This window comes from Anas acuta, chromosome 11, assembly GCF_963932015.1.
Source record: "Anas acuta chromosome 11, bAnaAcu1.1, whole genome shotgun sequence".
Lineage (NCBI taxonomy): Eukaryota > Metazoa > Chordata > Aves > Anseriformes > Anatidae > Anas > Anas acuta.
In genome coordinates, this window is record NC_088989.1 from 20,132,806 (window position 1) to 20,154,841 (window position 22,036).

General features: G+C 41.4%; 1 protein-coding gene across 5 annotated transcripts in view; it reads right to left on the reverse strand.

The window, feature by feature from the left end:
• The window catches only part of BICD2 (BICD cargo adaptor 2), an 88,013-nt gene that overhangs the window by 11,305 nt on the left and 54,672 nt on the right, over window positions 1-22,036 (reverse strand). For all 5 annotated transcript variants that reach the window (XR_011100113.1, XM_068694026.1, XM_068694025.1 and 2 more), the window contains exons 3-6: window positions 9,524-9,676; window positions 6,995-7,444; window positions 4,934-5,953; window positions 3,745-3,896 (exon numbers count right to left, since the gene is read on the reverse strand). Coding sequence is in view for 4 of the 5 variants with exons in the window: in XM_068694026.1 (XP_068550127.1) it covers window positions 3,745-3,896; window positions 4,934-5,953; window positions 6,995-7,444; window positions 9,524-9,676 (1,775 nt within the window). In the remaining variant the exon portion in view is untranslated. The remainder of the gene's footprint in view (window positions 1-3,744; window positions 3,897-4,933; window positions 5,954-6,994; window positions 7,445-9,523; window positions 9,677-22,036) is intronic.

Consider the following 22,036-nt stretch of genomic DNA (forward strand, 5'->3'; position numbering starts at 1 on the left):
CCATAATTCTCTAAGTCCTGCGAGGACTGCACTGTTCTCTGACAGAATTTAAGCTCCTTTATATTCTGTAGGCCTTTAAATGTCCAAAGACACAAGAATATTTCCCAAGTACTTGGAAATTTGGAAAACCAATCTGCCAGAGCTTATATGATATTGAACTGACATACATATTCATTTGAAACACTTTCTCTCCATTAATGAACAACAGCTACAGTCTAGCTTCTTTTTTACAGTCATGGATTTACTGTTCCTCCATCATAATCACCACTCTGTAATTTTAATCTAATATTACATGCAGTACATTCTAAAATTTGCCCCTTGTCCCCTCCCCTCCGCTGACTTGTTGCAGAGTTTGTCTCTCTTGTTATTTACTGTTTATGAAACACGGGGACATTAGGATAACCATTAATTACATCTAGGGACATTTGTTCTTTACTTGCAAAAGCCTTTGGCTTCTGCTGGATTTCTTAATTACTGTTTTATCTTTATTTTAGAGGAATGAGCAATGTCTGTTTTCTTATTACCCTTGCTTGTTCTCAGGCTCTGGAAAAGAAATGGAAAAAAACATATCAGCAAACTCGATAATCCTGTGTCTTTAATCACAGACAAGAAGATGTGTCCTAAGTCACTTTTCAGAGCCAGTTTAAGTCTGCCACAGTTTTTCAGGTCAAGTGCAACTCCATGTGAATAGAACTGTTTGGTTTCCTTGCCTGACCCTAAGCAAATAAACCAGCAAGTAACTCCATCCACCACAAGACTTTGGCTGTAACCTATCACACACAAGGTACTTCTAAAGGGAAGCACTGATGCTATCTTCTCGTAAAAGTCCATGTAGTACATAACATGCAAGTTAAAGAGTTGAGAAACTTGCAGGCTATATAAGAACAGAGAAAAACAGCACAAAAATAACAGAAAAGAAAGGTAAAAAACATTTTGTACTTTCATTGTCTATGTTTTTTGACATTTTCTATATTTAGTGGAGTTTTTTTTTTAAACGTATGCTTACATAAATAAACTCTAGCAGATCGAATTCAAGGAAAAGGCTACCACAACAAAATAAAATAAACTTTGCATTTTAAAATGTAAAATTGGATGAAAAGACAGCTTAAACACAGTCTAGGATTAACTTTTCTTAGTGCATTTTCTTGGCTGTGAAGCAATGGTCAAACTGGCCCATTGCTCTTTACTGAACCACTTCATTTAGCCATCCTTTAAGGACTTTTACCTGAACTGATAATTGATGAATCGCCTGTGTACCTGTCCTTCATTTCCACTTGCAGCGTCTTCTGGAAACAGCAGACTTTCAGGTGTTCACCAAACAACTACCAGAAACCTACTGTCATCTTACTCCCTCCTTCCTTGCTGAAAAGTTGAGCTAAGCCAGCCTCAGGCTTAAATTCCATGCTGCATTTTTTCATCTGTTTAAATGCACTATTTTTCCCCCATAACCAATTTTAAGAAATGCGAGCTCTATTGCCCTTTGAAGTTTGAATGACAAATTGCTACCAGGCAACACAGAAACCTATCTTGGTCTACAAGACAAGGAAACTGCTTCACTCCCACCTCAAATCAGGACATGTTCACTTCAAGTTCATTCAAAACACTCAGGAGAATCTGTTTGTCTAGCAAAGAAAGGAATCACACTTTCTTCTCACAGTATGTTTGAGGAAGATTAACTATGTTATCTCTAACTTGCTACTAAAACCCTCAAGTCCCCTCCTCACATTTAAGTAAGGCTTTACATGGTTCCATATTAAAAAATATTTCATTTTTTTTTAACCCTCAGGTTAAGAAAAGTAATGCACTTGAAAATTGAATTTTATTTATTTATTTATTTTACACACGATGTTCCCATTAATACAAGTTCTTCTGTTTTAAATTCCTAAGTAAATACGTTGAGAATTCACCCAAACTGGAACCACAGCAGTGTATTTCGTATGATAAATTTTGAGAAACATCGTTTTGGGAAATACTCTTTCAAACAGCTCCTTCAAGTGGTAAAGTGTGGGACCCAGATGGTATCCACAAAAGAGAAAGAAGTACCACTTGACAACTTGTAATAAAGCTGAACGCTGCACCCTAATGAACACTTGCACCCTAATGAACATTCATCAGGCCTTCTTGTTTATTTACATTTCGCACCACCCAAGCTGCCTGTTAGCAAGAGCAAACCTATTCAACAAAGTAAAACAAAAGAGGTGTTCAGCTTCTCTTTGCATAAACAGAGAAGTGCATCTTTCTTTCTGGTGAAGAGTTCACTAATAAACCACCAAAACGTTTGACTGTCATACAGTGACTGTAAAAGCCATTACAGTCTAATTAAGCAGATAAATTTCATTTTCAGCTCTACAGGGCAGATCTTATTCCAGCCCCCAGTGCTTTCAGTCCATTTGTACACACAATAGGGACAGGTGTGTTGAGTAAGAAAATCGGGACTTAAACAGCACAGCTACTGAATATACTTCCCTAGTACATTATGCATATCTTGATTTATTCCTTTGTGTGACAGCTTAATTTTAGGCTTCCAGTATTGTCTAGAATGCTGCAACAGTCTCTCAATAGCACCTTAATGCTGGAAGCTATTAATCTGTATTTTGCAAGTCTTCCTTTGTCTCCAGCCCCTGGTCTTACTGTATTTTTATTACTTATTAAAAATAGCTGGCAGTATTGTCAAATTAGTTGTATTATCCTGGTTTAAAAAGGAAATTAGGTCAGTTATTTTACTCCTGCCCAGCCTTCAGCTCCCATGTACTACAACTCTTGCATCCTACAAAATAGTCCGTTTCCTGTGGAAAAGACAGGTGTGTGCAGCTGTCTGCTTCACGCCTCACTGGAACATAACACTGAAACAAGCATGGTAGGGTAAAGCCCCATCACTTGTTACTAGTCTCTGCTGATACAAACCTCTTGGTCAGAGCAGGAATGAGACCTAGGGCAGACTGTTCAGAGGTGTTCCTTTAGCAGGTTGGTTGTGATGGCGAAGAAATAAATCGGGCTGTTAATACTTCTGATATTTTAAACACACCTAAAACCTGTCTCCAAAACAGTTTTTGATGTTCTCTTCACCCAAGCACATTGGAATGCTCCTTCCAAACCTTACCTGAAATGGTGGCTTATATGAAACAGCCACTCCAGAGAAATGCACACAGCCAACATACAGGCTACTAACCATTTCTGACCAGAGATCAATGAGGAAAGGGGTGACAGTGCCCTAGCTGCAGCAGTAGTCTTGAGAGCTGTTGCGGCTTCTGAAACATGGGGCACACAGCAAGAAGCAATTCTTCGTGCTCCCTGCAACAGCTGCTGTCTCAGGCTAGATGCAAATCTAAGACCCAGCTGCGTACCTGCCATGCAGTGATCAGGAATACAGGTGCTCACAAGATGCTCTGTGGACCAAGTCTCCACTCATTCAGTCTCAGCTTCTTTGCTCCTGGCCCCTTATTTTTCCCCACAATAGTTACTACATAGAACATAAGCTCAGAAATGCTAATTGTTCATTAGTAAAATAAATAACCCCACACTAAATTCCTGTTTTGTAGCAATATACTATAGCCCTACCATTTTCCTCCCTCATCAATAAGAACACATTGCAGACAAACACTGTAAGCAATGAACACAGAAAGAATCACTCCACCCTGCCCCTTACTGCATGGGCAGGGCAGCCTTGCTGCTTGCAGGCAGGATGTTCAGCTGTTCCCCCCACAAGCAAGGAAGGACATTTTCCAGAGTTCAGATTTTCTTTACCTTGTAGCAAACATTGCTCTCAGGGAAGAAAATGTAGCAGCATCTTCTTTCAAAGCCTTCAGCTCATTTCGCAGCTTCATCATTGTCTCCGTAACCATCGCTTTCTCGTTTTCATACTTGCTTTTTAAGTTGGCAAGGGCCACCTCTGCAGTCTATTGTTTACCAAGAAGAACAGAAATGTAGTGGTTAATGAAACATTTGACAAAGTTATTATCTAGGAGATTTCAAATGGCCATTGACATAATGAAATGTTTCCTTAGTACTGGAATGTTAACATTCTGTTCAACTTCTCTAGTAGAGGTTAAATAAAATTTCATCTTTGAGCACTGGAAATAGATGGGACATTTGGGGCTCCTACTACCATTAACCAAGAAGCAGCATCTGGGAAGTTACAGAATATACATTTAATGACACTTATCTCCAACTGCTAATAAAAATCAGACATTACATACTTCACACAAAAAAAGTGTATTTACTATCTCTCTATTTACACATATTAACCCTTATCTTGCATTATGTCTGTTTTACATTATGGTACATCATTATGCTAAAATACAAGTGAAAAAAAGAAAACTGAAAGTAGGTACATATTTCTTAAATACAATAAAAAACCAAAAAACTTATATTATTTTAGAGGAGACAATGAAGCATGTCAGGTTGTCTTAATGTCAGTTATTTTCATCTGCTGCACTGCTAATGTGTATCAAATGGCATGGCCCAGTCCCCAAAGACTAATTTTACCTTTCAACCCTCTTATTTTGTCCATGCTCTTGTATCACATCCTCATCTTGGAAAACTTTAGTAGCAGTTTCAGAGAGAAGAGGATATGAACTTAAGAATTCATTCAAGTAGAAAATAAGATTTACCTCTTTGCTTTAGGTTTCTTACATTAAACATAACCTGATATAACTCAGATAGATTGAAGTTATCTCAAATAAAACTTTCATGAGTATGTGACAACCAAAAGCCAGTTAAGGCCCCAACATGCAGCTTCACAGGAGCACAACTTCGTGCCTGTGCTGACACAGCCTGCCTCTACTCAGCGTTGTGCCTTACAGGTATCAGGAAGAAGAGCTCCACTGAGTTTAAGAAACAGCAGTATGTCCTCAAAGACATACTGTTCCTCTGTGCTTAATAACCTAACTATGACCCTGAGACTACAGCTATCACATCTGTAAGACCTGCTCACCTGTTTGTTGGCCTTCAGCACAGTTCTCAGAGTTGCTATCTGTTCTCTCTTGGTGCTCAGCAGGGACTTCAGCTTCAGGATTTCTTCCATGAGAGCTTCCTTGTCTTTGTCCACCACTGGCCCAAGTTCTTGAGTGGCAACTCGCTGCCTGGACAACTCAGTTGTTCTGTCCACAGCAGCTTGCAGGTGTTTGATCTGATCCCGGATTATTGCGATCAAGTTGTAAATGTTCATTGGTTCCTTCCGAGGATCTGACACAGGAGATGGCAGAGATGACACTGGAGATGGGCTGCTGTCACCGCTTCCATTCTCTGCCTTTCCAAGCTCGATAGTTAACAGCCCCTTAGAAAGAAGAATAGGAGACCTCCTTCCCTTGGTCTCTGGACTACTGCGTCCTCCTTTACCTTCCTTGTAGTAATCCAGCATCACTCTGTTTGGAGTTTCGTTGTTGCACATGCAGACATGGTGGTACAAGTTGGCCAGTTCCTCACTGAAGGTGACCAGCTCATCTTGTGCCACACTGAGGCTGCCCTGTGTTTCTCCAGCAACATCACTGACTTTCTTCAGCTCCTTCTCCAGTCTGGCCACTTGCTCTCTATCATGCCTGCTGGATTTTTCTAATGAGGCGATCTTTTCAGTGAGAGCTTGGCTCTCAGTTTCATATCTGCTCTTGTCTTCCTCATACTTAGACTCACATTCTTTGTATTTCGTCTTCAGATTTTTAAGTTCTTCTTTTAGGTCAGTAATCTCTGCCACAGCCACTTTGTATTTGCACTCCAGGATCTCTGGCCCATTGATGTCAACTTCATAATAATCTCCATCTTCATGGCTGTCCCGGTCCTTCTCGTTGTCGAGGGCAGACTGACGTTCCTTGCTGACTTGGAGCTTCTTCATTGCATTCAGGTTTTCAGTAAGCCTGCCAACTTTCTCATGCTGCTCTGAGAGGGCCCCTCGTGTGTTTTCCAGCTGTTTCTGAGACTCCTGTAGTGTCGTTAACAAATTCACCTTTTCTCTTTCCATCTGAAAGGCATGAACACAGACATCTATATAAAGGAAACTGTTCCACTAAGTGGTTTTACTGTAAGAGAGACAGAAGCTTAGCCAAGGTGCATGTGGTTACAGAAACCTGATCACTTGTACATTACTGAAAAGGCTATTTCACATATTCTAAACACAAAAATAAAACAAACACAACTGTTGCAAGCAGTGTTCCTCCCCAGTGTTTCTAATTTCCACTCTAAAATGTGCATTTTCAGGCTTCTCTTCCATAGCTCATGGTCTCCTTGTAAAAAAACAAAATCATTCAGCTGAAGATAAACTGAAATTTACTGTTATCCTGCAAATTGTCAAGTAAATATAAGAAGACAAAGTCTATGGTGGAAGCTTGGAGCTTTGTTAAAATAGTCTAAATTGGATTAAGTGAAAATTATTACATGGACACAGAAGACCATGGACATAATGAAAATTTTTCAAGTTTCCCCTCTGAAAGTTCTAATTTTGAAAGAAACCCATTTTTTCAACAAAGGCTTTTTTATTAGAGCTCCCCCAAAAATATCAAAAATAGACAAAATAACCCTAAAACATTTCTAGGTGATGTAAATATGTACCTTGTTTCAAGTTCTGCTATCTCCCAAAAGTGCATATGTAAAACAATAATGCTTGACACCAATTAAAATTCTGGAATTTTAGAACTAAATGTAAAAAAACAACTATGGTGTACAAAACTCCTTCTGATGAAGGTGACTGGAATAACTATCCATTTTTGAACAAAAGACTTAATCCGTTGATTAAGTTTCTTGCTATGGGTGACACAATGAAGGGGACACAGCCTATACTGCTTCCTACAGAACATGATTGACTTGACCTTCTTTGAATAAAAAATAAAAATAAAGAGTAAATGTTTGGCAGTATAGAATCTGTAACAAATTCCAAAGCAATTAAAGATTTTACAAGTGTAGATCATACTATATGGTGTACATCTGAGATGCTGAAAATACAAATTTCCATCTGAAAAAAACTAGCAGCTATTTAGAATTGCAGTTATTTGGAAAATACATTTACCTGTACAAGCTGTTGTTTCAGCTTCTGGATTTCAGAAATGTTTAATTCACTCAGAAGATCTGAAACCAGACTTGGTGCTGGAGGGAAGCCTTCATTTTTCCTGGGCGTTGATGTATTCTTGCCATTGCTGAGTTTGCTGAGGCAATTTTGTTCAAATCCATTCATGATTTCATCATTATTGGGCTCTGTGGCTTCATCGCTGAACTTCAGCCCATCCAAGGAGATGTTCAGGTGACTGTTGTACATGGAGTCATTGATGTTCATGTAGTGGGACAGCTCCTTACGAAGATTGTTCTTCTGCTCCCTCTCTGTCTTCAGAGTCTCTAAGGCCTCCTCAAGCTGGCGTTCAGAGATCTCCTTCAGCCGAATGGCATCTTCCAGCTGGCTGTTGAGAAATTCTGTTTCTTCTTCAAGCCTTTTGATTTCGTGTTTCAGACCTTCAAATTCCACCTGAAAATACACAAATAGGGGAAGAAAGTACTAATGAAAACGTCTGCCTGCAAGACACCAAGCAATTTTACTTCTGAATGTTTTTCATTGAGTGTGGTGAGAAGGGAATGTTTTTTTCAGTTCTAAAGTCTAGTTTTTGCATTTTAACTGTAACCACTGCCTGCTTACCTTACTAAGACCATACAATAAAATTTCTAAGCAAAGCGTGGAATGAGCTGACCTCCTCCAGCTTAATCAAGATAGCAGGCAGATGCAACACGTGATAGAGGCATCACAAAACAGGCTTTCCTAGCACTTTATGCAAGCTCTTCTCATGTTTGATTAACAAATTCCCTGACCAACCCTCCCACAAATTTCAGTCTCAGTATTTCTCAAACCCAGCATCTCAAAGCTACGCTTCCAATTCTCTGCTGCACTACAGTTAGAATGTGCAACTGGGCTTAAAACTGTTAAGGCACACCTAACTCTGCTTTTATACATTCAAAATAAGATGTTCTATTATTTCTGTCATCATAATTCCAGCACATCTTGAGAGGGCTACAACGCAGGCAGCTAAACAAAATTTTATGGCGTGCTTTAAGTTTATACCTCTAAGACTGCATTTTATTTTTTAACCTCTCTTGCACTGAAATTATGAACACCAACATGAGCATAACATTTTAAATCTATTAAGAAAAAGCTTACAGAATACCCTTTCTTACCTTCAAAAGAGAAAACTTTATAAATTATATATTCCTATTTTTTGCTAGCTATTAAAGGGATTTTAGGTGCCAATACGCACAATAGTGCTGACCCACATCTAACTGAGAAAAGGAGGATCCAGTCATGGTAATTCTGTTTGGCAACTTAAGCCTGGAAAAACTTGATGGATTCTTCTAGTTATGTCAGTGGGATAACTATAGCTTAATGAAATTCATCAAGTAGGATTATAACAGAGTAGAAAATGAAATAATCCACAGCCATTGAATTAGCTCTTGGTTCTAAATACACCCATTGAACTCAAATATTTAAGATTGCAGCATTTTTTCAAAGGTCCCAGAATACAATACCAGTAGTCAATAATTACTAGCAACTGACAAGATAGCATCTGCAGTTAAATTTGGCTCAACCCAGAACGACAGCATTCTTGAATATTGTTATTTTAGAATGTGAATGCAGAGACAGGAACTTTTACTTGCTTCTTCTAAAAGTATAAACGAGACAAAAATGGTCAAAATCAAAAGTAAACAACAACATAACCTGAAATTCACCAGACCCCTACCTCTTCCAGCCTGCATACGTAGAGCTTAATAGCCCCTTTTCCCCTATCACATAATGTTAAAGTCCCCCAAGCGGCGTAATTAGACCAGGCATAGGCAGGTGAGAACAGGTTCAACCTGGAACCCTCTTTTGGGCACAGTGAGGCCAAAGTGATAAACACTGGTGAGGAGTTTCACCTGGAAACACATGAAGTACAAAGACCATGTCTAATCTAATTACCTCCACAAATGCTAACTGAGGGGAATTCTTGAGTTGTTCCAAAAATGCAATTTTCTTTTCTAAGATTATGAACATAGCTGGAACTGTGCACTGAAATGTGACTTTGCGAGTTGAGGTCTGACAGTACAAAGTAGTTATTGACTACTGATACAGTTCATGAAAGTAGCTAGAAGAGAGTATGGAGACCAGGACTGGAGACATAATGCAAGCACTAAGTAGCAATATAAATATATGTTCAGAAATATACCCAGTTACAGACATGGTAAAAGAGGATGGATGGTGAATATCGCACAGGTTGAACCAAGTAACAAAGCAGAGCGGCAAAGTATTAATCAACTTCTAACAAAGACAAAGAAGGCAATGGAAGGACTTGGAGGTCAAAGTAGAAGCAATACAGCCTCAGACTGTGTAGGAGCAGTCAGAAAGGACTTAAACATTTTTGGGATAACTGTTGGTACTAAAATTTTGTAGTTCATAGTCTCAGTGGTAGTATATATTTGCAGAAGTGGTTGGATGTTCAAAGAATGAGACAGGACCATGCTGTAACACAGGAATTAACTAGAGCTATGAAAGCAATGCTCACTATTTTGAAACACTTGCCTGGTTTTGCTTCAGGACAGACACTTGTTTCTGGAGACAGATGTTTTCTTCTTCCAGCTCAGTGTAGTCTTGCAGCAAACGGGCTTCTCGGAATTTATATTCCTTAATATCATCTCGCAGACGGGCCCTTTGGATCTCCACATTCTGGTTGACCTAGGAAAAACAAACGAAGCCCAAAGTGAGGGCAATTTGGTCAGCTACAATTACATTTTGAGATTTCATCTTTCCTTTTGTGCACTAATCAATTAGAGTCTATTCAAACAGAACCTCCCCCCAAATCAAATTACAGAAAATGAAGTCTTACACAATAACTAGATTTTGTTTTCTTGCTTCTCTTACAAATTCTTACTCTACTTCTGACAATTAATGAGCAGGCAAATCAACATTCATACATGTTACATGTATCTCACTGACCATAAGCAACAGATGAAAGTTTACCAGATTGGAAGTCAATACCTGCCTCCACTAACACTTAAATGAGATGGGGCTTCTCATGAGAGTAAGAAAAAGATTCAGACAACTCCAGACACTCTTATTTGTACTTGTATTTGCTCCTGATTTTCATCAGACCTTTTCCTTATGCCTAGTGCAACTGTTTGAAAATATGTTCTAATGAATCCTTTTGAAGAAAGAAATTGAGCTAAATCTGAAATGAAGTCCAAGATTTCAGTCAGAAAGAAAGAACAACTGTGGTGCTGAGTGTGTGGTGCTGAACAACCTGGGGCTGAGTGTTCCCTCTCCTCAGCCCCAAGACTTGCACAACACCTCAAAAAAAATTTAAATCACTGTTCTGGGATACAGGAGAAGGAAAGATCAGTAGATGGCATAGTGTGATCTTTAGACTACTCATGAATACACATGGATGCTTCAACACACTGAGCTGGGACGTACCCAGCTATGTGAATGACTCGCTGTACTTACCTATGTGTTATTTTTTTCCAACCACCATCTGTTCGAGTCACATCTTTAAATATTTAATTAAAGTGAAAAATGTTCCAAAACATTAGCAAAAATATCTTTAGAGGAAAAAGAGGCAACAGCTGCCCATAAAGTAGTATCCAAATATGTTAACAATCCTATCTGTCAAGCGACAAAACAGTTTTCCAGCCAGTTTCCACTCAAAACACACACCCGTGAAAGAGGCAGCCTATCTACTCAGCTATTTAGGTGACACCATCTTATTTCCGTTTTCATCTACAAAGCAGCATAGATAAAAAGACTTCATCCTCAGGTACATAGACTCAGATTCCCTTAGTATTCTCTGTATTGTTAGAAACAAAAACATCAGCAGCAATACCTACAAATGAATGAAGTAAGGTCTGAGTCCTCTCGTGAGTGTACAGCAGCAGTACAGAGAAATAATACACCACAGGTATCAACAGGCATGTATAGAGAGCTGAGAGATAAAGGACATGGTTTCGGAGGGAGCATATGGCAAGACTTGCACCTGGCACCTTCTGAACACCAACTCAGAACCACCTGCAACTGTAAGAACTTAATGTAAAAGACAGCTGCCTCCCCTGACAGACATTAGGCTATATAAACTTGCCTGTTATTTTTTTTTATCTGTGAAGAAGAAAGCACTGCTTCCCAGTGCACTAAGAAGCAAAAATAAACAGTCATCACTGAAATGAGACGCTGCGGTACAGTAACACAGATGAAAAGTTGCTACACCCCATGCGCCAAGCGAGCACCACTCTTCTCTGCTGGTTCTTTACAGCAACGTCGAGCTCGGAGTCAGAGCTCGGGGGATTCTCCCTGCCCTCTGTATAGATGGTTTTGGCTTTGAGGTTACAGCAAGTTACTGCAAAGCCAAGCCTAGGCTAAGATGCATCTTGTGACTCCACTTGGAAGCTACCTGGCAGATTCATTCAGCTACTAGCCAAAGTAAAAAAAAGCTGCAGTCTAATAAAAGTTTTAACACATACCCCAGTCTTAGAACTGAAGCTCTGTAACTGTTTATCCAGTTAATGCTGTTTCAATAGCACTTTCATCCAAGAATCTAAAGAATCTTTAAACTCTTCTGAAGTTTCAAAACACATTTCCCCAGTCAAGTACTGGCTCTGCCTTTGCACAAACTCAGAGCTACGGCAACGATACATGGCGGTAGCTGAAGGCTGCAGGCTGACATGAAGTCAGGTCATAACTTCCTTCCTCTTCGTAAGGACTGCACCGAAAGCTCTCACCTTCAGCAGAGAAAGCCTCCAGCCAGATAATCCCTCCTGTTTAACAGCCAAGACCACGAAAGGCTCTTGCATCACTCCGAGCTCCATACAAATTAGGAGCTCTTCCCTGCAATTCTCCTCATTTCCGGGTCAGAAACACAAGAGGAGACCTCCCACCAAGCTGCAGGGGAGCTTCTCTCCCCTTCTGCCCCCAAACACCATTCAGGTTGTTTGTCCACGGATGACCTAATCTTTGCACAGGTCAGTGCCTGGAAAAATCACTGAAGCCATTCGTTTTTGGAGAAAGAAGGGTTTCTGTCCAATCCTATCTATTTAATTCAGAGTAACACTAAGAGCTCATTATTTAATGTGAAAGTACTGTCATGCTCTGTCTAGCACATTAAAAAAAAAATCACTATTTCAATGTGCAGAGGAAGGGCAGATTTAAAAATAGCTCCTTTGTTTCCTGGCTGGAGAAAGAAGACATAACCTAGATTTATTGGCTGGTTAGCAAGCAGTACCTTCAGCTAGCTCTTAGCATTTTCCTGTCAGATAGATGTGTGTGCTTGCAAGCTGCAAGGCTAAATGGGCACCATGCTATTTCATACAAACAACCAAATTTCAGGGTTGTTTTTTTTTTGTGGAAAAGAAAAGCCACTGCCTCCTTTCTCAAACAGATTTCTGTATTATCCCCACCCAAAATAGTATTCACGTATTTAAAGACAGACACACATACATTTCAGATGTTCTCACAGGAGCTGTTTTACGTGGCTAAAGTGCACAAAATGGTGAGCTGACCCACAGATGAACAGATGAGTTTGAACCAGAACCTTTCTGTGATTTTAGTATTTCTTGATGCTTCAGTGCCTTAGAGGTTTCTTCCTTCTTCCTCTGCCCCAAATAACACTGAGGTTAGGAGAGAAGAGGACGCTGGAAGACAAGGACGTGCTTGGCTAGGCTCTCAGCTATAGGGAAAGTCGCATCTCCACCCTAAGGAAATCACAGGGCATTTACAAAGCATCCTTACCACTGTGGGGAGGATCACTGGCCACATCATCTTGTTGAGGGGCTTTGCCTACCCGACAAAGCCCCTCAAGTCCTTCACCCAGAGAATATTTGCCCTACACAGAAGCCTCTCATCCATCCTGTCCAGGAAAGTACAGATGACAAAGACGACATTCTGGAGTGATTTCACCTAAGGCCACAGACCACTGTGACCCTGCTGCTAGAAAGTTTGTCTGAATCATTTTTTTCCTCTTAGCTTTGCCTCAGAAGAGTCCTGAAAGGGGCACCTTTTAGCAGCACAGGTGCTAGAAATACAGGGATTTCCTCAGCCATGAGTGAAGGACTGGTTTGAATTGGCTTTGTCCGCGTATCAAAACCTAATTACTTCCCTTCACAGAGCAGTGCCCGAAGCCTGCTCTGTAGCACCTGGTTTTCTAGTGCACCCTACGATATAACAATGTGTATAATCTAAGCATGAGAAGTAAATTTATTGCAAAAAAGTCTCAGGTAGCTGATTCCCCCCCCCCCCCCCCCCCCCCCCCCCCGTGTTATGGTTGTTACACAGCTCTGGGCATCATTCAGCCTCCAGCAGCAGCCAGAGGATGGTTTTGTAGGCGATGCTCTACTATTGCTAGCCCGATGCTGGGTTGCACTTAACTCCATGAGCTCCTGAGGCTGTGGATGAGCTCAAGTTCCTTGCTCTAATAAACATGCTCACACCTAAATTTACCTGTCATTATTATCAAGAGTCAAAGCTTAGTTTGCCCAAACTTATTACTAATTCTAGGATTGGATTCAAGACTTTGTGCAATAAATATTTCTAGATATGATCATTCTCTTGAGTTCTTCGTGGGAAGGCCTCACAAAAAAGGATGCGACCCCTCTGGAAGAAACATAGCGTAGTCAGAATGGATAGCAACTAGCATATATTCTGTTGTTATGGGGAGAAGAAAACAATAAAACAATCTCTTGGCGATTTTATTAAATATCATCATGAAAATTTAGAATAATAATCCCCAGCCATTTATGTAACTCAGTGCCTTCTTCGTCAGCAGCTTTTTGAAGAAGGCATTTCAATAAGTGCCCTTCTGAACATCGCTTTCATACTCACCGCTGTCATCCCAGAAGAGCCAACCTCAAAGCTACATCACCTACACCTCAAGAACCAACGATGAAATTAAGAACTCAAGATCTGAACCACAGTGTGACCAGAGGCTGGGAGAAGCAGCTTTTCGGTACGTAAGCCCTGGTGATGTGAAGAGAACATGCCAACAGTGTGAAGGCACCATGGCTAGGGTGACTGCAAGCTGGGAAGAGAAGCATGTGTATTTCCCACACAATCCCTGTTCAAAATTTCAACTGTCATAACATGCACACTCTCTCCACACACTGAAAGCAGGGAAATGGAAGATCCCAAGAGGCAGGCGCAGCCCACAGCAGTGTCTCACAGGCAGCAAAAGCCTTGAGATGGGAGATGGTTTTGGGCATGACCCCCTCACACTCCCTCTCGCCTACGGGCCCAGCGCTCAGCTACCTGGAGCTCTGGAGGACGGTAAGATGAGGTGCTGCAGGCATTCCTCACTGATTCACAGGCCCACTACTAACCACATGTAGCCATGCAGGTTAGTGTACATGCCACTTCTATGCGTATATGTGTACAAGGGCAGCATATATGGTTTCTTCACATTCTATGTGTCCCCACCCCATTTTTTTTTTAAAGCCTTTTGATAGAAGACAACGATAAGTTTAAGTATTTCCTTCAGAGCTTTATCATTATTTCCTTGCCCATTTTTCATGCTCTTGTTCTACATGCAGGAAAATATATTTCATAAAACATACACACAAAACATAACTACAGCCCCAAACTTTTGTTCCGAAGGATATTTGTTCAACCATTCAGTCTATTCTCGCTGACATGCTATAGCCATCCACTTACTGGTACATACTTATGATAGCAGTTATACTTTGATTCGATTTACAAACCACAGACATCCCTCCTGGGCACTACACAAGAGAAAGAGAAATTGACAATCCTCTGGATACAAATGCTCCTCTTTTCTGTAATTGTATCCAGAACCCTTGTCCTCTTCTCCAAACACTGCCAGAAAAATTAAGATGCTCTCAGAAGTGTTTTATGACGCAGACAGGTTCAAAAGAAATATTGCAAAAGACAGACCACAGCCAGTAGAGAAAGTCACTGTTTGCACCAGTAGGACTATATATTTTCAAGAATTTATAGAAAATGGTTTTGGTGACTTTGGTTCACACAAGCCCACTGGAGAAAAATAGATATTACATTAAACTTGTAGTTAGACTTCTCCACTGTTTTATTCCAAGTCATGCCATCACACCATCTATCTGCTGAAAAGCTGCTTGACTTCCTAAGCTTTGCTGTGACTGCAGAGATAGATTGATACAGATAGGGAAGGAAAGAGGAAGGTGGAGCGCTGTGGTCACTCAGAAGCTCTAAGTCACGCAAGACATGCCCAGTCTTCCCAAGCACAGTCAGTCTGAACTCTGTGACAAATATCCTGTAGGGATCAAAAACCAGGAATGGCAGGAAACTAACTCACAACATGTTTATCCTTCCATAGGAAGAGAAGAAGAAAACACACTATCCATTTGTCATACCTTGTTCATAACGCTTTCGATAGCTCTGAAGCATTAAGAGAAGACGCACAGCTACACTGAAACTTCAGTAGCAGATGTGTACAAACATCTGTGGTGATGAGTTGGTTTTTTAATTTGTTTTTTTCTATTTTCTAAAATGTCCTCTCATAACCAACCACCTACCCCATGATGAAGCATCTCACTGTGTATAGATGTCTCAGACTTTTAGCTGTGATTAGTAGGGTGGTGCCCAGCATTAACACACACAGCTCAAGATTTATTTTGTTGCAAACCACTAAATAAAAAGCTTTGTGAAGCTGTGACATTAAGGATGGGTTTACTGCAACACCAAGAAATGCAGTCATGGATTTCTTTTCTGTGCAATATTAGAGAGACCTGAGCTGAGACTCGGTTACTGCAGTGTTTCCAGGAGCTATATGAATCCCTCATAACTACTTAGCCAGCATCAGGCCTTGCTACAATGTACAAGTTTATTTGCCTTAACGTGGTGTTTGCTCCCGACCCGTTCCAGCATTCGATCCAGCCCGGAGCCCTGCCCATGTCAGGGGAGCATCAACATCTGTGGCGGGTGGGCCCCAACCCAGCCTGGGGGCCAGGACGGAAAGGCTGACCTAAACTTAATGACAGTGTTACAAGTGGCCCTGGGTAACGTTGTTATTAGTCTCCCCCTTCCTGCTCTGAATTGCTTGCTAAGAGCAGTTAAACTCCAGCTGCTTTTCCAATCTCAAATCTAAATGCTTGGCAGCTTTCCATATCCTTCGCTGCCACAAAGAACGCGTTTAACCCTTCCAAGGCCTGCCAGTAGACTTTAGGTAGCTGTCTTTTCCCTCCAGAAGGGCTAGTAGAGCTGAGCCTGGCTCTAAGAAGTGTCACTGCTGACCAAGGCAGCGCCAAGCAATCGGTGTCACAATTTCTTCAGTCACCAGCGGTTGTCACCTTCCCTTCTTCCCGTGATGAGGGGGTGTTTTCAGGGTCCCCAGAGAAAGAGCACTTTAGCCTCCATACAATTACTGTATTTAAGCTGAATCAGAGCAGCCTTAACTAGCATAACCCTTGTTACTTCAAAAGACAGCTTGTGAGAGCCAGAAAGCGCAAATATTCAGAGCAGGGCCCACAGCTGTCTACTGGTCAGACTGCCAGCATTCAAGTCAAGGGAAACATTACTCAGTGCAGCTGGGGCCAGGCTGCCATCTTATGGGAATATTAGCAAACCCCTGACATCCAAGCCACCCAAAAGGCTAGAATTTCCTACAGGAGCAGGCCTAGGGACACAAGTCCAGGTAACCCTCACAGTCACGGTGCAGTCTGTCACTTCAGTTTGTTGGCATAACCAGAAGCCTTGGCCTTTAATCATCAGCTGGGACTGTGACTCTCCTCCATAAGGTACAGAGCTCCTAAAGGAAAGCTGAAGGACAGGGGAACTGACAGAGTGTGCAGGGGCACAGCCAAGGCATCAGCCCCACTGCCTGCAGCCCCCATAGCCGGGCAAGGCCAAGCGGCAGCTGCGCTCATCAGCCTGCGGCCTGCTTGTGGCTAACAGGCTTGGAAGGGTTTTTCAGCGTGCCCAGGCTCATATCTTCAGATGTTCACACACAAGCTTGAGGCAGCTTCAGCTAGCCTTCCTCATACTGAAAGGGGAAGGAAGAAAGGAGCCTGGTAACTGAGACAACTGCCCACTGTGTTCAGTGTTTTGTGCATCGTTCCCCAAGGTCTGGGAGGGCACAGGGACAGCTGAACACAGACACAGCTCGGCGATGTCTGAGCTCAAGCTCTGGCACAGCTCCAGGGCAGCACTGCAGCAGCCTCCCTGGGGATGCAAGCTAGCAAGGGATGGGAAAGATGAGGAGCACTTCCAGGAAAACAGAAATGAACAAGCCAGCCAGGCTTACATAAGGAACAAAAAAAAAAACTATTCTGCATCTTCTGCTTTTTTTGTCTAACAGCCCACATTCAGGGGAATAACATAGTACTAAAGCTGCATCCTACGTAGTAGCTCTAAATCACATTTCGTTTTTAAAAAATCACATGTATTGTGATATCGAATGTACCACTTTTGTATTTCTAATTGAAACTAATTATTGAAAGCTAATAAGCACAATCAACCACTGTATCAGCACTCCTCAACAGAAAACAAAATAAAACCCAACAGCAAGATACTGTTTTGTGTGGAGAAGCCCTGGTGGCTCAAAGGCCTAATTGTACAGGAGACCACAAAACAAACTTACAGTAACCTGCTGAAACTGATTTCAGACCACCAAAAGCTCTCGGGGTTCCATTTCCCACCTAAGGCAGTTCCCCCAGCAAACCCACCCAACCCTGGCCCTAAATGGGTGCCAGAAGCAGGCAAGTGTGCTCCACCTTCATCAAAGTCTTGTTTCTGCTTTTTGATTTTATCATCCTCTGTTAATCAGTGATAATCACTGACCAAAACACTCGTACTTCAGCAATACCCAAGGCCTGCTCCATACTGTGCTTCATGCCTGCTGTTCAGAGCTGCAGGACTCTGCTGCCGTGTCTTTCTGCAGCCCCATTAAGCTTGTTTCACCAGAAACGTCCACAGACCACTTATTTTCAATAATCTGAAGTACAAGTTTCTCCTGTTATTTAAGCCTGCCCTTCTCTGTTACAAGCTCTGTTGGAAGCTCATTTATTTTCTTACTCATAATTCTTACTCTAGTAAGAAAGCCCTATTTTACAGTTTCATTAACTGCTTCCAACAGTGACACTATCAGGCAGAGTAACACCAGCATGCTGCAGCACCACACCAGAAACAACTTTATGGGACTTCAGCACTAGGTACCACAGACCTGTCAGACTTAAAACAATTCACAATTAAAAGAATATTGACAAAATGTTGAAGTTAATACAGATATCAAAAAGACTAGAGGTCTCCTATTGTCTTAATTTGGCCGTAGCTAATTTATACGTAAAGCACGAGATAAAGGCTTGGGCTAAATTTATACACCCTGTGTTAGTGACCTATTTTCACAAGGTGCCACAGCTCCTACATGTGGAAAGTGCTTACTTTACATTACATAATACTACTGAGATACAATCACCTCAAAACCACTAGCTTAGAGCTCCGTCACTACTTCAAACAACTTTAATTAAGTGAACTCCAAAGGAGTTATTTATCTAAATTAACGATACCACTTTATAAGCAGCAGAGGTAATATGATTTTGCTTATGTGGATTATGGAAGTGGTACTTCTCTATAGAAAACACCATGAAATAAAGGACGATGCAGTAATACCACACAATACCTACGGAGGCCTTAAGGATGTTGGGTGAAATATAGAAGCTACCCCCCACGCCTCAGAAGCAGCAGCCTTCCCTCTGCTCTCCAGGGCAGTCAAAAATGCCCACGTACTCAGCAGCTTTAGGGAACTACGCCACTGATGGATACAGTAAGCTGTTTCTTGTTTAAAAAAAAAAAAAGTTTTCTTAGACCTTTTTCCTGAGCAGAATATGCTAACGACCGAGTCCTCCTAGGTTTCAGTCGTGGTCTTCATCTGTCTGCAGGAAGAGTTCCTAACCCTTGCTGTGGTGGTCAAAGCTTGGTCAGGCTCCACATGGTTAATGCTGCCAAACTGGGATCACTCAGCATTCCCAGTCCAAAGTGCTGGGGCTTCAATATTGGGTTTGTGTATTTCGTTTCGTTTTAGATATACAAACTACATTTGCCAATTGAACTCCACATGCAACACACTGACTTGCAGAGAATTCATGAACATGTCTAATGCTTTTTTTATTTTTTCAAAATGAACTTGCTGTGTATTACTTGCATTAAACAAAAGGCAGAACCTCTGGTGAAAAGGAAGGATTAAATGAAAGCAGATGAAACGCAAGGATAACATTGAGCATAACCTTCACTGCTGCTGCATCACAGCCTGCATTTTTAATTTCCAAGTGACAAACCGTGGACAAGCAGCTCAGATTTTCTTTCAGCAGTCTTGTTTACCACTTAGCAGGGCAGACTTTAATAACATTCTGATGACTTAATACAATTACTTCACATGACTAAATTATGAAGTCTCCTTCCCCGTTCCCAATTGAACTTCAAACAGCGTGTCACAGCTAGCTTGTATTTTACACAAATAAACAGATGTTGGGACGCAGCGACTGGACCTTCATCAAACAGTGACTAAATGCTCTTTCCAGAGATTTCCTTCGTCCCTCTCAACTGTTACCTTACAGCTAACAAGTGGCTTTAAAAAGCCCAAAACACCACTGGGGCAGTTATTCTGAATGTATCTGAGCTTTTCAGGTCATGCTTTGGATGGACCAGCACAACAGAGTATGCTGAAATTTTATCCCCCATAATTAGCAATATACTGTTTTGCTTATACTTTTGCCTGCACTCAAATTGCATGCCCTGTGCTTGTCATTGACCTATGTTTTCCTAAAGGAAGGAAAAAATCAATGGCCACGTAGGAGTGATATACTGCCCTTTTTCTATAAAAAGAATTATTTTCCTAAGAACTGTTTTGATAAATCACAGTAAGATTACACTGCATAAACATCTTCATGTAGACAGAACTTGTGGCAGCAAATGAGAAGAGCCTCTTAGCCACGAACAAAGCTATGTTCGTTGACCTCACGCTAGCTTTTCCTCCCACAAGAGCTTTTGTCCAAGCAGCAGAGGAACTCAGACGGGTGTAACACTGTAAAGATCAAATGTCTCTGTGAGAATAACCACCAGAACACACTTTAACACACAAAAAGAGCAACACCTACATTCTGCCTTACTAGAATGTCTATTTCAAATCAAAATACTGTGACAGCACAAGTGGTGGCACCCCATTCTTAGAAGCAGTTGTCTGCCAATTGCACTGCTAGTAACCCGTAAGTTGACCTAGCAAATGCTGCTCCTGGAGCTGCTGCTTCACAACGGCCACACAACTGTATCACCATGATCCTCCTGAGCTATTCTCAAAAACCAAATCCAAAACACTTATGTATCAGGTTGAAATCAGCCATATTTTCAGTTTCTGCAGCAAAGGAGGGCTGGGATAACCCAGATATGGAAAAATCAAGGATACCTGTCCTGTTCCCAGACCTACCTACCCCACACAGAAGTAGCTTGGATTTCAGTGCATAAGACTGCTCCACACTTGGTTCCTCTGTTCAGTACTTCCCCTTCAGCCCGGCTGCCCCAGAAACAGCTCAGAGCAATGCTGGTCTGACACACACAGGGCAGGTAGCTTTGCCTCAGGGCAATGCTCAAGTCCCCGGATTTCTCTCATTCGCAGCCTTTAAAAACGGCAGAAGACACCTCCCCCTTGGCAATCAAAAAGTAGTAGGGGTTAATGAGTTAGCTCCACTCATTAATGACACAGAGGGAGAGAATACTAGTCAATGTCACTTAAAAATCTGTTCCTCCACACACCCATTTCAGCTTGGGAGACAGATGCGATATTACCACCCCAAACTTATTTCACCTAAAAAGGTGAAAAAGGTGTATCAATTAAGTACATCAAAACTAATCTTGAAAACCCAAACATAGGGAAAAAAAAAAAAAGAACAGGATTTGATACAGTTTCTGGAACAGCAGCATTACAGCAGTGTTATTTCTAGTACTGTTGACACAGCCCCTGGTTGGTTCTTTGTGCTTCTGCCTGAATGTTTTGTCACAAGTGATGTTCTTACAACCAACCATATGTGACTTGAAAATAAATCTCAGGATGCAGCCCTGAGTCAGTCTATCAGCTGCAAAACCCCTAGATGAAACCAAGGATTTTTTTCCCCCAAGCACACATATTACAGTACTGCTTTGAGACTCAGTGTAAGAAACGCTCTTTCCTATTTTCAAAAAGAGCCAATCTGACCCAAACAAGCCTTGCTTAGAAACATTGCCAAGGGCCACCTACAGTAACAGAGGCAGTGCCAAGTACAGGCGAAACAAAGCCATCTCCCTGGTTCTGCATCCTGAAATCACACCACCATCAAACCCCAGCGGAAGTTTTCACTCGAATGGGAAGGAAAAAAAAAAAAAAGAAAAAAAGAAACAACCTCTTTAATTAACGGTTTGTAAAGCAAAACTTCAAGCCATTGTTTCACTGATTGGAGCATTTCTAGCTACTCCTGCAATTGTGCATATTGATTTCAGATCTGTTAAAAGATTACAGCTGTGTACAAGAGACTTTCTCCCTCCACTGCTGATTCTGGTCAGATGCCCAGGGCAGACCCAAGGTCATAAGGAAGGTCAGGAGCAGCCACAGCTAACGAGCGGGGCTCAGCCTGCTATTTCTGCAGCACTGCTGGGCATGTAGCAATTTAATTAAAACAGAACAATGAAAAGATCCCTCAGCAAGCCTGCTACCAGGTTAATTCCCAAACAATAGAATACCCCGGAATCTTAACTGCTAAGTGAAACTTTAAAAAGCGTATCTACAGAGTTTTATAGTGTTAGAAGAACAAGAGTCCATGTTAATGTTTCTTTAAAACCTGAAATCTGAAAATACAGTACTCAGAGGGTGACTTAAAACTCCCTGATTTCAGCATCAATTCATTTTTGGACACCAAGTCTCTAGACAGCAGCCATTACAGCCAGGGAAACGCTGTTGTTAACATCTTTCCTCTGAATATATCAGTGCACAACAATAGAGGAATCACAAGCAGATGCTTCCTTGAATACGTGCAAAGCACACCAACTGGATTTTCCTCCACAATTCCTCTTCTTCAGATTTTTTTTTAATTGTTTCAAATGGAT